Source organism: Pongo abelii, chromosome 21 (genome assembly GCF_028885655.2).
Source record: "Pongo abelii isolate AG06213 chromosome 21, NHGRI_mPonAbe1-v2.0_pri, whole genome shotgun sequence".
Taxonomy (NCBI): Eukaryota; Metazoa; Chordata; class Mammalia; order Primates; family Hominidae; genus Pongo; species Pongo abelii.
In genome coordinates, this window is record NC_072006.2 from 67,235,866 (window position 1) to 67,251,315 (window position 15,450).

At 60.8% G+C, this 15,450-nt stretch overlaps 1 protein-coding gene and 1 long non-coding RNA gene across 3 annotated transcripts; one reads left to right on the forward strand and one right to left on the reverse strand.

Moving 5' to 3' along the window:
* Window positions 1–17: 17 nt before the first annotated feature.
* Window positions 18–4,082, reverse strand: LOC129052253 (uncharacterized). The gene is made up of 2 exons (XR_008517213.2): window positions 2,708–4,082; window positions 18–1,504 (listed from the first exon to the last, which is right to left on the reverse strand). It is a non-coding gene; the product is annotated as an uncharacterized LOC129052253 (long non-coding RNA).
* Window positions 4,083–4,199: 117 nt separating this feature from the next.
* Window positions 4,200–13,051, forward strand: OGFR (opioid growth factor receptor). Of its 2 annotated transcripts, none has more exons than XM_024238927.3 (7): window positions 4,200–4,454; window positions 7,004–7,072; window positions 7,704–7,782; window positions 9,042–9,120; window positions 9,917–9,983; window positions 10,875–11,023; window positions 11,648–13,051. In XM_024238927.3, exons 1-7 carry the CDS (start codon window positions 4,272–4,274, stop codon window positions 12,702–12,704), a joined length of 1,683 nt encoding a protein of 560 aa, XP_024094695.2. In that variant the 5' UTR covers window positions 4,200–4,271; the 3' UTR covers window positions 12,705–13,051. The 2 variants fall into 2 exon arrangements, with proteins under 2 accessions (XP_024094695.2, XP_024094696.2); XM_024238928.3 differs by having other exon boundaries at window positions 4,218–4,454; window positions 7,009–7,072.
* The last annotated feature ends 2,399 nt before the right edge of the window (window positions 13,052–15,450 follow it).

Below are 15,450 nucleotides of genomic sequence, written 5' to 3' on the forward strand. Positions count from 1 at the left end.
TTTGATACCAAAGTAAGTTAACTTCTCCTCCAAAAGGAAGTTTTTATTTTTCCAAGATTTATAACTAAAGCATACACTTAGATGACTTACTAACATTCACTTGATACAACGTATAAACAAAATAGTAACAGATTCTGAGTGGTTATTTTGTGGACTGTGACAAGCACTTCAAATACAAAATGTTAGGAGGGCGAAACGGTGTGGGCCCTCATAGGTCAGGCAGGCACCAGTGGGCTCCTTCCTGCTGAAAGCTGCGGCTGCAAGATGAGACCGCTGGCTGGGTCACAGAGTGAAGTCCAGCATTCCGTGTGCGGACAAGGAGACAAGCTGTCCTGGCCAGCCATCGCACCCCAATGTCTTCAGCTTGACGCTGCTTCTCTGCCAGTGGAGCCTCCTCCACCACCTGGGAACATCCCTGGCCATCTGTCCCTGAAGTCCTCCTCAACATGACGCAGATCACAAGGCACCCACTAAAGGGGCAAAGCCAGGAATCCCGTGCCATGTGATCACCCCGTGTGGCACCTGCCGCTGGTCTGCACCAAACCCACTGTCAGTTCTGGGGAAGAACAGCCCAGGGAAGCTGCTGGTCTACGGCCTGCCTGAGCTGCACTCCAAGGGTAGAGCAGCTGCCTGGGGGGACCCTCTGGGTCCCTTTTCTATAGAGCCGGGACAAATCCACAGCCCTGCAGTAACAGCCTGCCACAAAGAGCAGGCACCTGGAGGGCCCCACACACATAGACCAAAGGACTGAGCCCGCCTGGCATTCCTCCACTCACACCCCAAATACTCAGCCCTACAGCCAGGGAAGGGTGGGTGGGGTCTCCCTTTGCTGCCCGTGTGCCCCCTTGCCCGTCCGATCTCTCCTGTGAGGTCAGCCTCAGTCAGGGCTTTGTGCCAGGTCCTGTCCTGGAGTCTCAGTCCAGGACAGCAGCCTGGCTCTTAGGCAGTCCAGAAGCAGCAGGGGAAAGAGGGGCAAATACTAACATGGGGTGTCACGGGATGGCCAGGAGGAGTCCTGCTCTCCACCAAGGCTCACTGTTCTAAACCTCCATCTGAAACCGCATCTCGGGTGACCTCAGATTGTGCTGGGAAAGCCTAGTTAATAGATCTGCCTCATCTCGATTACTGTAACATTTGGCTGCACTTCCAGGAGAAAGCGAGAGCCCACAGAGTAAGCCCACCAGGCAGGCGAGCAGCATGCCCCCCGCCCCAGCCCTCCCCTTCTAGACCAGAGGCTGACTGGTGGAAGTCAGGAGCCACGCAGCCCTTATGGACTCACAGGGGCTTCGGGGCTTCCCTGTGGGGAGGCCCAGTTCACGCTCTGCTGGCAGGTGGGATGACCAGGTCAAATTCACAAGTGTCAGGGCAAGGGCAATGTGGCCTCAAGTCCTGGTCAGCGCTGTACTTACCCTCTCCCGGCCCTAGGGGTCCCGTCTATAACCTGGGGGCTTTATGTAATGCATACTCCACCATGTCATGTAGAAGGTGCAGACTGCACCCGAATCTGAAAAGGAAAACAGAGCTGGCATGAGGCTGGCCCGTGCACGGACGCTCACGCACCTGCTGCTGTAGAGGCGAGACGTGGTACACTGTGCGCTCGGGACAAGATCTGAATGAGTCAGAAGCCGCCACTGATGTTGAGCCTGGAAGCCTCGGCAGTGGCTCTGTACCTGGGACACCAAGGGCCCAAGAGCACCTGCTGCCGCAGAGTCATTTTCTCTATGGCTGGCAGCTGCGGGTGGGGACTCAGTGAAGGCTGAGAGTGGGAGTGATCTGAACTCCCCCGCCTGACCCACCCAGGGCGACCCAGGGGTGACTGGGAAAGGCAATTGGGTTCCACTGCTCCCCAAATAGCAGCGAATAAATACTGAGCTGCAGGGCACTGGCAGCAAGGCTCCCTGCTTGGCTGGTTGATTGAGGACAGGGCATGCTTGGGCCAAATCACGAGGCTGCCACTGGTCTTGCCTGGAGAAGATATGAAGGCTGTAATCCAAGCTCCCAGCCACACAAAATTCTGCTGGGCTCCTTAGCTATGAGCAGAGCCTGCTCCGGGCACATCACCTACTGCATGTGCAGAGACCATTGCCCTTCTTGGGTGCCTGGGAGCTGTGTGTGTGTGTGTGCGTGTGTGTGTATGTGAGAGAGAGAGAGTATGTGACAGAGAAAGAGAGCCCCTTTCCCCAGTCTCAACAGCAAACCCTTCTGGAATGCCGTGCCACACAGGGCGTCACTGGACTGCAGAGGACGCTCTGAAGAAGCAGTTCTGTTGCACAGTCCCCTGCAGCAGCTCCTGCACTTCTTGGATTAGCGTGCCCCCGAGATGAGCTCTGCACACACACACACACACAAACGACACAAAAGCAACTAAAGAAGCAATTTGGTGTGGTGATATTTGTAAAGAAGCAATTCAGTGTGGTGATATTTGTAAAACAGAAGTTGGGCAATGCCTCTAATACTCTTTTTAGGGAAGTGGTTCTATAGTCCTGCCGACAGTAGGTAGCAGCGGGAATGCTGTCCCCTTGGAACAATGTTGTCAGCACCCAGTATGCTTGTCTTTCTGTTTTCTGGGGCAGTGGAGGGGGCAGCCTGACCACCCAAGTCTCAGATCACCCAAACCCTATACAACCACCCAGCACCCATCAATGTCCCCATCAGAGCCCCCCGACTCCACCTCACAGTCTATTCTGATGCTGTAACCGGATCCCACCTGTAAATCATCTAACAAGGAGGTCAGGCAGCTCACTCAGGCTCCCTGGGAAACCTGCCCTGGTCACTGCAGTAAGTTGATTTACAGAAATGTCCAGAGCCCCAGAACTTCAGGGAATCACCACTGTCGTTTCAAGAAAGTGTAATGCATGTCCACAGCTTCCAGCCAGGTGAGACTGCACCTGCTAACAATGGTCAACAGGTCAGCAAAGATTAGGGCTCAGCACCCAGAGGGTCCTTAACCTGTACTTGTGGCCAGGATTGGAAGACTTCCATTCACGGCTGTCCCTGGCACACAGTACAAGGAATGTCACCAGTTCCCAGGCCCAGCAGGCCTGCAGGGCTAGGAGATGGCAGTGTCCCCTAGGGGCTGGGCTGGGGCCCGCTCCACCTTTCCACCACCATCATTACAGGGACAACTCTGCCAGGAGCTATCCTCATGGCCAAGTCCAAAATCCAGATTTAGTTTTACCTAAATGTTTTGAAATGAAGTGGTATAGCAGTTACAGAAGAAATTTATCTGGAATGGCCACTCCTGATTTTTATTTCAAGAGGTCAACAACCTTGCCATGTATCTGCCAGCAGATGTCAAAAGTGGATGAGCAAGGGACCCACGGTGCTGGGAAACAGCAGGTGAAAGTGACTTTGTGTTGCCCCACATCTGCCAGTGCTTAGAGAGAGGGCCCTGAACTGGCATCAGCTGTATTGAACAGTCCCCAGGGTGACCCTCCTGGTGGCCCAGGCTTCGTGTGGTCCTGTCCCCTAAGTGCCTTCTTACAACTGAGAGAAGATGGCAAAAGTGAAGGAAGCCACAGCTTGCCCATGTCATCTTGGTTATATAAGACTCGGCACCCTAAAGAGAAAGACTCCCCTGGTGGCTTCAAAGAGAAAATGGCCGTGCTTTGCACTGCCTATGGAGGGACAGGGGTGCGCCAGCAGCTTCCAGGAGCTGAGTAAGGCCCCCAGCTCGCAGCAGAAGGACAGAGACCCCTACACACCCAGCTTAGGGAGAGAGGCCCCTGTGGACACGTGGCCCCTCCGGGGGTTATCCTCCAGGGGACATTCTTCTGATGGGGACATCCTCTGGGGGGATTTCTCTTGGGGGACAGAAATACTCCTGGAAGAGGGGATTCTCTGCCGGACAGGCATCCTCCGGGGAGAGAATCCTGCTGGGAGGTCATCGTCGGGAAGACATCCTTCCGAGGTACCCGGCTCATCTTGCGGGGAGACCGTCCTCTGGGGGTCGGGCAGGCTCTGGGGACATTTTCGGGAGGGAGGATCCCCTAGGGCGGGCATCCTTGCGAGACGGGGTGGGGCGAATCCTCCCGGGTGGGCATCGCGGGGTGGGGGTGGGCGTTCTGCGAGCTGCATCCTCCCGGGCGGACGTTGGGGGATTCTCGGGGGAGGGAGGGGCGCGGGGGCGGGCGTCCCGGGGAGGGAGGGGCGTTGCGCGCGGACGTGGGCGGGGCTTGGGCCGCTCCCGCCCCGCCCCCGCCCCGCCCCCCGCGCGTCCTCCGCTTTCGGTTTCGCTTCCGCCTCCAGCGCGAGCCCCGCCGCCGCCGAGCATGGACGACCCCGACTGCGACTCCACCTGGGAGGAGGACGAGGAGGATGCGGAGGACGCGGAGGACGAGGACTGCGAGGACGGCGAGGCCGCCGGCGCGAGGGACGCGGACGCAGGGGACGGGGACGACGACGAGGACGAGGAATCGGAGGAGCCGCGGGCGGCGCGGCCCAGCTCGCTCCAGGTGCGGCCCCGCGGCGCGGAAGAGGCCTGGGGTCCCCGGCGCCCCCCGCCCGGCTGCGTGGACGGGAGACCCTCCCCTCTCCCGGGCGGAGACACCCGGAGCCTCCTGGAGCTCCCGCAGCCCCGGGGACCCCACCCCAGACCCGCCGACCCCCAGCCCCAGGGCCTGGCGGGGAAGTGCGGGGGCCGCGCGTGGGTGACAGCGGAGCTGAGCCTCCCGGGCCCCATCGTGTGTGGGCGCCGTTTCCCCCGGGGGTGCCTCGGGCGCGTCCCGCCTCCAGCCGCCGTGGCCGCCCCCGATGGAACCCCTCCCGCCTCGGGCCCGCGCCTCGGTCTCCTGGCGGCTCCTGCGCAGGCCCCGCGGCCTGGGCCTGGGGCTGGGGCTGGGGCTGGGGCTGGGGCTGGGGCTGGGGCTGGAGCCCGGGCCGGGTCTGGCCGCGGAGGCTTCGCTTCTGCACCTGCGGGAGCCCGGGGCGGGCTGACGGGGCCTCCGCTTGTTACTTTTGTTACCGCCGGGCGCCTGTCATCGCCGGGGTTACTTTTGTTGCCGCGCTGGGGACGCCACGCTGTCGCAGTCCGGCCCCCTGTCGGGGAGCTGGGATTTATTTGGGAGCGTCCTTCCAGCTGAGCTGCCGGGGTTGTGGAGGGCCGGGAAGTGTCTGGAACTCCGCGCCGTAGGCTCCGCGTGGATTCTCCCCTTGGCACCCGGCACTGTTTGCTTTTGCTGCCTGGCCATGGTGGAGTGGGCAGTGAGAGGGCACGGAGGGGCTCGGCCCTGTCGCCGGGAGGACAGCGGCCAGGCAGGCTGGGCAGGGGGGTGGGGTCTGGCTCTGTCCCACAGGACGGTGTGACCCCTAGGTGGGCTCTGACGGGCTTTCCTCACGAGTTCCTCGGGCCACTCTCCTGAAGCGGTGCTCAGAGGCCCTGACAATCCTGCCAGGCGCCTGTGACCCCTGAGCGCTTCCCTCCGCCTGCTGCTGTGGTTTCTGTCCACAAGCCCCTCCCCTTCCCCTTCGGACCCCTCAGGCCTCCCCAGCTGCTTGCACTGGACCCTGGCGGGACTGTTTCACGTTTTCCTGGGCAGTGTCATGTATGCACCTGTGGGCTGACTGTGTGGCCACATCCAGTCAGGACCCAGCTTCCAGAACTGACCCAGGGAGGCTCCCGCTGGCCCCAGGAAGGAGAAGTAGAAACTGATGGCCAGGCGGGGCGAGAGAACCACACCAGCGGCCCTGTTGAGAAATCAGCCCGAGAGGCCGGTGGCAGTGGCTCAGGCCTGTAATCCCAGCACTTTTGGAGGCCGGGGCAGTCGGATCACCAGAAGTCAGGAGTCCAAGATTAGCCTGGCCAACATGGTGAAACTGTGTCTCTACTAAAAATACAAAATTAGCCAGGCGTGGTGATGGGCACCTGTAATCCCAGCTACTCGAGAGGTTGAAGCAGGAGAATCGCTTAAACCTGGGAGGTGGAGGTTGCAGTGAGTGGAGATTGCCTGGGAGGTGGAGGTTGCAGTGAGTGGAGATCTCCTGGGAGGTGGAGGTTGCAGTGAGTGGAGATTGCATGAAGCTCCATCTCGGGGGGAAAAAAATAAGAAAGATAGATCAGGCAGAGAGGCAACGCCAGGTCCCAGCTGGAGCTCAGCGGGGAGCCAGGGGGATACAGTGGCTGACCGGTCCTCCCAACCCCCCTTCTAGCACTACCCCAGGATCCTGGGTCCCAATTGTTGCCCTGGACAAATACGCCCATTCCTGCCCTACCCACTGAGCGGGGCTCAGCCCCAGGCCCCCCACCCTCATCACAAGGTCAGGGCTGTGTCCCAGCATCCTCATCACTAGGTACTTCCGGCCCTTTGCTCAGCCTCATGATGCTTGGCCTGCAGAGATGGGGGCTGAAGGGCTTGGGGCATCAAGGGAACTTGACATCTTGCTGAGAAGCCATCACCAGACAGGGCTGGAGGCTGGAGACTCAGGGCCTGACCTCACCGTGGCCAGTGAGGCGTGGGGTTGAGCAGGGAAGGGGCATTCATTCATTAGACCCTGCCAGAAACACCTGGGTCACCTCCTGAGGCTACAGGTGGTAAGGCCACTGCCCCCAAGAACACAGCCTGTTGACTTTAGAGTACAAAGCAGGGGGAGTCTCTAGGGGCACAGAACAGAGGCTAAAGCCAGGATGGGGGTGGCCAGCAGGCCTAGGAGGAGGAGAGGGTCAGGGCCACAGCCCAGGGGAGGTGCATGTCAGCCAGGGGCCACCCTAAGGTGGAAGCCAGGAGTCCCAAAGGGGACTAGAGAAGGAGCAGGCCCCCACCTGGCTACCGCAGCCCTCTCTGGTTCTGTGCAGGGTATTGGGATGCGTTACTGAGGCCCAAGTCTGCCCCACTGGGAACCCCCAAAAAAGAGTCAGGGCGGGAGAATGAGAGGGAGGAGCCATGAAGCCCCCGCCCTTTAAAGACAGCTCTTTGGCAGCTGGCCCAGGCCCTTCAGCCCTCTCCACGGTGGGGGCTCGCTTGAGGATCTCCCATGGGGGTCCTAATCCCATCTCTTTTCTTCCCAGTCCAGAATGACAGGGTCCCGAAACTGGCGAGCCACGAGGGACATGTGTAGGTACCGGCACAACTACCCGGTACGTACCTGCCCCGGGACACAGAACCCTCCCGCCAGCTGCTCTTCTCAGGCAGAATGTCCCGGGTTCTGCTGGAAGGCCGGCCTGGCTTGCTGCGCCAGGGCCACAGTTCTGGGCAGGACCCTGCCTGGGGCACAGCCTGGTGTAGATTCAGAGCGCTGCCCTTCCCCTCTCATGGGAGACTGGGGGCGTCTCCCTACTTTTCTGAGCTTCAGCACACCGTCGCCTTGCAAACGTGGCCATAGTGCCAGCCTCGTGATGCACATGTGTGGGGTCCGTGATACTGCCCACACGGCACTCCACCCCTATGCCAGCCCTGTCTCCTGCAGGTTGTCCTCAGCCATTACCCTCCACACCCCTGAATCACGGAAACCCCTGTGCTGCCTTCAGGGTGCTGAGGAGGGGACCTGCCAGGCCTGGCCTGGCTGGCGAGATGGGGAAGGGGGGTCCCTGAGGCTTGGAGGCAGCTGCTGTCCTCTGGCCCCCACCTGCAGAGTGAGGAGCCAGGCGGGCTCTTGGGGTCTTGGGCCAGCCTGGAGGTTTGCAGATGCGCCTCCCCGAAAGGCACGGAGGGCCCCAGGGCAGCTTGTGTCTGATGGATCCCTGCTGTCCCCTTTCTCTGGGTCTTCAGGATCTGGTGGAACGAGACTGCAATGGGGACACGCCAAACCTGAGTTTCTACAGAAATGAGATCCGCTTCCTGCCCAACGGTGGGTGCCTCACAACCACTGGCAGCTGGCATTTCCATCCTTGCCTGGCAGGGGTGGTCCACTGGGGCCTGGTTTGGGGTGTACCCCGCGATTACCAGGGCCACGGCTTTCAAATAGCCCCACAGTGCCCCCTGGAGGCGGCCAGAGGGACTCCAGGATCCCCAGCTTGGGATCTCCGCAGTGGTGTGGTGTTTGGGTCGGGGTGGGCTAACTCTGTAAAGAGCCAGAGACTGAATATCTGCAGCTTCTCAGGCCACACGGTCTCTATCAAAACTACTGAACTCCTCCACGACCTCATGAAAGCCACATGTAAACCAACGAGCTAAGGATAGTTTTTATATTTTTAAATGGTTGGAAAAAATTAAAGTAGAGGCCGGGCCTGGTGGCTCACGCTTGTAATCCCAGCACTTTGGGAGGCCAAGGCGGGTGGATCACAAAGTCATGAGTTCAAAACCAGCCTGGCCAATATGGTGAAACCCCGTCTCTACTAAAAATACAAAAAAAATTAGCCAGGTGTGGTAGTGTGTGCCTGTAGTCCCAGCTACTCAGGAGGCTGAGGCAGGAGAATCGCTTGAACTTGGGAGGTGGCGGTTGCAGTGAGCCGAGATCACGCCAGTGCCCTCCAGCCTGGGCAACAGAATGAGACTGTGTCTCAAAAAAAAAAAAAAAAAAAAAAAATAGTGTTCTATTACTTTGATATTATAAGAAATTAAAATTTTAGTGTCAATAAAGCTTCACGGGCACATGCCCACACCTGTTTATGCATGTGCCAGGGCTGCAACGTGAAACAGAGACTGGGTGGCTGCACAAAATACTATCAGGCCCCCATCTCAGGAGACTGTGCCTGCCTGCCACATCATGGGGTTGGGTTCAGCTGGGGGCTGTTTGAGGACAGATTTCTGTGGCCGATAGGCTACGCTTTTGCAGGAGGCACTGAGGCCCCCTCCTGTACAGACAGGTCCTGGTCAAGGACCACTGGTTCCCCTAGAGGGACCTTCCAGGCTCTCACTCGGGTTTGCCGCCAGCCAGCAACAAGGGTCCAGTTCACAGATGGCAGCAGGGCAAGGGCTGTGCATCGGAGGAGGGATGGGCAGCCCCGCTGAGCTTAGCACCCTGAAGAGCCTCAGGAGACAAGGGCGAGGAATAGCTTGGGGAAGCTGCTGGCAGCACTCTCTCCTTATGTCCCCCACCCACACCCCATCCTCCTGAGCACGGGCAGCGTGGCTGCCACAGCTGACTTGTCCCTATGGGGCTCCCAGGCTGTTTCATTGAGGACATTCTTCAGAACTGGACGGACAACTATGACCTCCTTGAGGACAATCACTCCTACATCCAGTGGTGAGTTGGAGACGATGGGAGGATGGGGGTTTGGCGAGGCCACAGGGGGAGGGCCCTCCCAGGCAGGAGCCCTCCCCACGCTGCTTCCTGGCATGGACCGAGCACTCCCTGTCCTTCCTGGAAGCTGGTGTCCACATTACACGGGTGGACATTACTGGACGTGCAAGGGCCGCTGAGGGAAGGCTCAGGTCTGTCCCCAATCTGGGGGCTCGGTGACTAGGGAGACAGGAAGGGCTGCACACAAGCTCCCTGAAACAGGAGAGGGGGCAGCCTTAGTGCCAGGAGGCCTCAGTGAGCCTCGAGGGGCAGCCCCCGTGTCCGACTCAGCTGGGCCAGGGTCGTGGCGTAGTGCTGGGGTGAGACTCGTGGCAGGCGTCTTGGGGACCCACAGTGTGGCCCCGGAAACACAGTATGCCCTGTCTTGGGGACAGCTCGCTGGGCGTCCACAGGGAGCCTCTGCTGGTGTGTGACGTGTCACGAGTGACAACACAAGAGGGAAGAGTGAGGAGTAGAAAGGAAGGCCCTGGTCCACCCGGGCTGGATGGCTGCAGGGCCCCTCGCTGTCTGAGTCATCTCCCTAGTCCTGCTGAGCATGCAGGCTGTGGCTCATGCACCACACACCTCCTGTCCTGGGCCCTCGCACGCTCAGCTGAGCTCTCCCACCCTCGCTCCTCCACCTAGCCACTCCCTCCTGGAGTGAGAGGACTGGAGCTGCCCCGGGCTACACAGCAAGCACGTGCCCAAGGGCTGGAAGCAGCTCTCCTCACCCCTTGCCTGGGCATCTCTTCTCCTGCAGGCTGTTTCCTCTGCGAGAACCGGGAGTGAACTGGCATGCCAAGCCCCTCACGCTCAGGGAGGTCGAGGTGAGCCAGGCCTTGGCTGTGACTGGAGGGGAAGATGGAGAGGCCTAGGCAAACCACGCCTCTGCAGAGACGGGGTCACCTCTGACAGTAGGCATTTAGTGCCCCCTCAGGGGTCCCTTGGAAGGCAGAAGGGCCGAAAGAGCTTCCAGTATGATGAGCTTGCCCCTCCAGTGGTCCTCACCCCACCAGGCATCTAGAGAAACTCAATTTCCAAGGCTGTTTGTCCCCATGCGGGAGTCTGGGGCTGAGCCCCTGAGAGACCTTCAGTGGCGGAACCTGCCTGTCTCACAACTGGTGTAGGCTGGAATGGGGTCACCCAAGTGTGGAAGCTGTCCCTGAGGGATGCAGGGACTTAGAGAGCTGAGGGACCCCTCCTGGCGCTTTCCCATGGCCGGCAACTTCCTCTTGGGGGAGGGCAGCAGCCTCAGGCCCTGGCGAGAGCTCGGAGCAGCTCAGAGGAGAGATGAAGGCATGAGTGTGTCTCTTGTCACTTTACCCTAAAAGTCTGAGTCCAGGCTAGGCGCTGTGGCTCACGTTTGTATTCCAGCACTTTGGGAGGCTGAGGCGGGTGGATCACCTGAGATCAGGAGTTTGAGACCAGCCTGGCCAACGTGACAAAACCCCTTTTCTACTAGAAATAGAAAAAAATTAGCCAGGCGTGGTGGCAGGCACCTGTAATCCCAGCTACTCAGGAGGCAGAGGTTGCAGTGACTGAGATCGCCCATTGCACTCCAGCCTGGGCAACAGAGCAAGACTCTGTCTCTAAATAAATGTCTGTCTATCTGTCTAGTCCAGGCCTCTGAGTGAGTCGGGACCCACGGCCACCCCCACATGCCTGGGAACCGGGACTTCAGGGATGGTGCCTGAGCTCTCCAAGGGGGTCTTTTCCAGGTGTTTAAAAGCTCCCGGGAGATCCAGGAGCGGCTTGTCCGGGCCTACGAGCTCATGCTGGGCTTCTACGGGATCCGGCTGGAGGACCGAGGCACGGGCACGGTGGGCCGAGCACAGAACTACCAGAAGCGCTTCCAGAACCTGAACTGGTGAGGCCAGGCTGCTCCCGCCCACCCCCACCCCTGGCGCAGAACAGGGGGCCACATCAGGTTTCGGGCAGGTCACAGAGCGCTGCTGCAGACGAAGAACTCCAGGGCCATTTGGGCAATGGACCAAGGCCCTGAGCCCCCTCCTTGCCGCCTGTAGAGCCGGGCGGTCCCTCCCCGATAGGGTTGGTGAGAAGGTAAAGAATGCTGTTCCTGCACCCAGGAGGTGGCAGTCCGCATAGAGAAGCAAGCAGGGGTGATGGAGAACCTGCAGGCGGTACAGCCAGCTCTCACAGGGTGTTCGAGGCCCCTGTACCCTGGAGGGGCCCCTTGTGGCTCTCATCCAGCCAGCTCCTCCCCACCAGGGGGACTCGGGGTACAGCCACTCTCTAGGTGATGTGTCAGCATGCCCCCAACCCCCATGTGTCTAGGGCCCACAGGACATTTTCACAGGGATGGCGTGAGTCCTCCCCTGGGCCCAGGGAGGCAACTGAAGAGAGAGACTGAATCGTGGGCCAGGGTGGGGAGACTTCGTGGAGCTGGATGGGAGGGCAGAGGCCAGGGCAGGGTGCAGCCCAGCAGGAGGGGCCCCGGCCATTGACCTCTGCTGACCCGGACCTCCCGCAGGCGCAGCCACAACAACCTCCGCATCACACGCATCCTCAAGTCGCTGGGTGAGCTGGGTCTCGAGCACTTCCAGGCGCCGCTGGTCCGCTTCTTCCTGGAGGAGACGCTGGTGCGGCGGGAGCTGCCAGGTGTGCGGCAGAGTGCCCTCGACTACTTCATGTTCGCTGTGCGCTGCCGACACCAGCGCCGCCAGCTGGTGCACTTCGCCTGGGAGCACTTCCGGCCCCGCTGCAAGTTCGTCTGGGGGCCCCAAGACAAGCTGCGGAGGTTCAAGCCCGGCTCTCTGCCCCGTCCGCTCAAGGGCTCCAGGAAGGTGGAGGAGGAAGGAAGCCCCAGGGACCCCGACCACGAGGCCAGCACCCAGGGTCGGACCTGTGGGCCAGAGCATAGCAAGCGTGGGGGCAGGGTGGACGAGGGGCCCCAGCCACGGAATGTGGAGCCCCAGGATGTGGGACCCCTGGAGAGGAGCCAGTGGGATGAGGCAGGGGGCCACGGGGAAGATGGGCCGGAGTCCCTAAGCCCCAAAGAGAGCAAGAAGAGGAAGCTCGAGCTGAGCCGGCGGGAGCAGCCGCCCACAGAGCCCAGCCCTCAGAGTGCCTCAGAGGTGGAGAAGATCGCTCTGAACTTGGAGGGGTGCGCCCTCAGCCAGGGCAGCCTCAGGACGGGGACCCAGGAAGTGGGCGGTCAGGACCCTGGGGAGGCAGTGCAGCCCTGCCGCCAACCCCTGGGGGCCAGGGTGGCTGACAAGGTGAGGAAGCGGAGGAAGGTGGATGAGGGTGCTGGGGACAGTGCTGCGGTGGCCAGTGGTGGTGCCCAGACCTTGGGCCTTGCCGGGTCCCCTGCCCCATCGGGGCACCCCAAGGCTGGACACAGTGAGAACGGGGTTGAGGACACAGAAGGTCGAACAGGGCCCAAAGAAGGTACCCCTGGGAGCCCATCGGAGACCCCAGGCCCCAGCCTGGCAGGACCTGCAGGGGACGAGCCAGCCACGGCAGGGGAGGCAGCAGAGGTGCAGGACGCAGAGGTGGAGCCTTCTACCAAATCTGGGAAGCCTTAAGGAAAGGAGTGCCCGTCGGCGTCTTGGCCCTCCTGGCCCTGCTGCAGGGGCCGGGGCCTCCGGAGCTGCTGCGGGCTCCCCTCAGGCTCTGCTCGTGACCCGTGACCCATGACCCGCAGTGCTGGCCTCCTGTGGGGCCACTATAGCAGCCACCAGAAGCTGCGAGGCCCTCAGGGAAGGCCAAGGCCTGCAGAAGCCTCCTGGCCTGGCTGTGTCTTCCCCACCCAGCTCTCCCCTGCACCCCTGTCTTTGTAAATTGATCCTTCTGGTGGGGGCGGTGGGCAGGGCTGCTTTTCTTAGTCTGGTGCCAAGCAAGGCCTTTTCTGAATAAACTCGTTTGACTTTGAGTCTTTGGTATGGGCCGGGGTCCTGTTGTGTGGCTGGTAGGGCTGGTGTCACAGCTGATGTCCCACCAGGCTCCAGTGGCCTGGCCCGGCTACCGCCTCACATTGCTCCACCAGGTGCCTGTGGGGGCAGAGTGGTGGCACAGCCCTCCCCACACACCCACTTGGCCACACAGTGCACACAGGCATGCACAGGTGGGCAGGCTGCAGCCTCTCAGAGCCTCTGAAGGTGGAACCGAGGTCCCTCAGCAGGCTTTTGCCACCTGTTCAAGATGAGTCTGGGGATTCCCCTGGGGTTGACTGGGGCAATGCTTGTGCATGGTGGGGTCTGGACCAGGCCTTGCTGCCTGCTGTGATCCGGGACGTGCTGCTGTGCCTTGGGCAGGCTTGGCAGTACTCTCAGGTCTGGTGGAGCCAGGTGCGCCCCCAGGGCAGTCCCTCCTTGCAGTCTGCCCTTGTCACCCTGGGCCAGGACCCCCCCCCCCTTCCCGGTTCACCTACATTTCTACATCAGCAGGGTAAGGGGTTTTTTGTAGGGCCTCAGAGGAGGGGCCGGACACTTGTCTTTGCTCAATGAAGGGCAGGGCAGAGCCGGGGCACCCCTCGGTGGGAGGGTTAAAGCTGTAGACCCTGGTACCACTTCAGGGAAAATGCCCAGCTCCCATCTGGTGGCACCGGATACACAAGCTGGAAGTCACTGGGAGGAGACACCCCAGGTTCAATAATCCCCCAGAGCTGGGTGGGGAAGCTGTGGGACCCCTGGTGCCTCAAGTGTGGCTCAGTGAGAGAATTCCTGCCATGGAGGGAAACTGAGGCAGTGAGCTGGACATAGGGCTAGAAATGCAGTCACTGGGGCAGCGCTCAGCAGACCCAGCATCCCCAGTCCAGGCTGTTGTGGGGCTGGAGTCGGTGGAAATCAGTGCCTGAAGTGAGGAGCCTGTTGGAGCAGCCCTGGGGGCTGATGCCTGGCGGTGGGCACCTGGGGACAGCAGGCAGTGCTGGCCAGCCAACCAGGGCTTCAGGGAGAGTGATGACCCACAACAGGCGGGCAGCAGGAGGCTCTGCCCCACTCAGAGGTGAGCTGGGGGAGGCTGAGCTCTGACAGTGCTCACCCTCTGCCTAGGAACTGCCTGGAGCTGGGGGTGGTTTTTTGAGGGGCTTGAAGGTGGTTCGGGGGGGGACACCAAGCAGGTGTCCCAGGCATGAGGTGGCTCCCCTGGCCTGAGGTGAAGGCCAGCTGTGTTTTGTCTGATTTGGGTCAGACAGCAATCCTTGTTGACTGCATGCTGGGCATCGTGGGGACAGGCAAAGTGGGGTGTGGCGCCAGGGACCAGGGGAGAGCCACTGATGAGGGGGCTGGCCACAGGGTCATCTTGCCAGGTGGAACTGGTAGGGAGGACTTATTCTGTCCACCAGACCCTGGGCTTGGGGTGGGACTGCTGCTAGGGCCCCTAAGGCCCCCTGCTGTCTGGGCTGACCTGCTCCACCCACCCCTCCCCGTTGTCAAAAATCCTCTGTTAGGAAGCTCTGTGCCAGGATGACTTGGACTTCTCAGGAGGGTGGGCCTTTTCAGCTCCTCCCACCTCGCCTGATGGAATTCACACACACCCCTCCCAGCCACCCCTCTCACCCAGCAGTGAAGGGAGAATCTCCCTCCACTCACTCCACCTCGGGAGAGATTAGAGCGACACTATTATTTTGAGACAGGGTCTCACTCTTGCCCAGGCAGGAGTGCAGTGGCGCCATCTTGGCTCACTGCAGCCCCGACCTTAGGGGCTCAAGCGATCCTCTTGCCTCAGCCTCCCGTGTAGCGTGGACTACAGGCGAGCACCACCATGCCCAGCCGATGTTTTGATTTTTGGTAGAGATGAGGCCTCTCTCTGTCGCCAGGCTGACTGCGCCCGGCAGAGTGCCACGCTCCTGCTGAGCAGTTTTGCGCCCACTCCCCTCTCATCCCCTCTCGCCCTTGCTAACTCACAGCATTGCAACAGTCACGAGTCCCCACCTGCCGAAAGGAAGCTCCTACAGTCCCCTACAACCCCCAGGGCAGCCTTTCTCGGGAATTTTCAAGATTCCTGGGGGAGGGGCTGCCATCTGCGCCTTCATTGAGCCTACAGGCAACTGGAACGTTTGAGTCCCCCAGGGCAGCGACTGCCCTGGCGGCCTGAGACAGAGCTTGGCCGGACCTGGCGACTCCTGAGCTTGTGGGAAATGGACATGGCCAGCACCGCCTTCAGGTTCCTGCCCAGGGCACAGTTCCTTCAGGCCGGGGATCCCGGGGAGGGGTCCTTCCCCTCGGCCAGGGTCATCGTTTTGCGATCTCTCCCGGGAGTCTGGGTTTGGAGTCTGGTCTTAGCCGGTGGCAACTGACGTGGCCTGACCACCCGGCCCGTCCAGGTCCA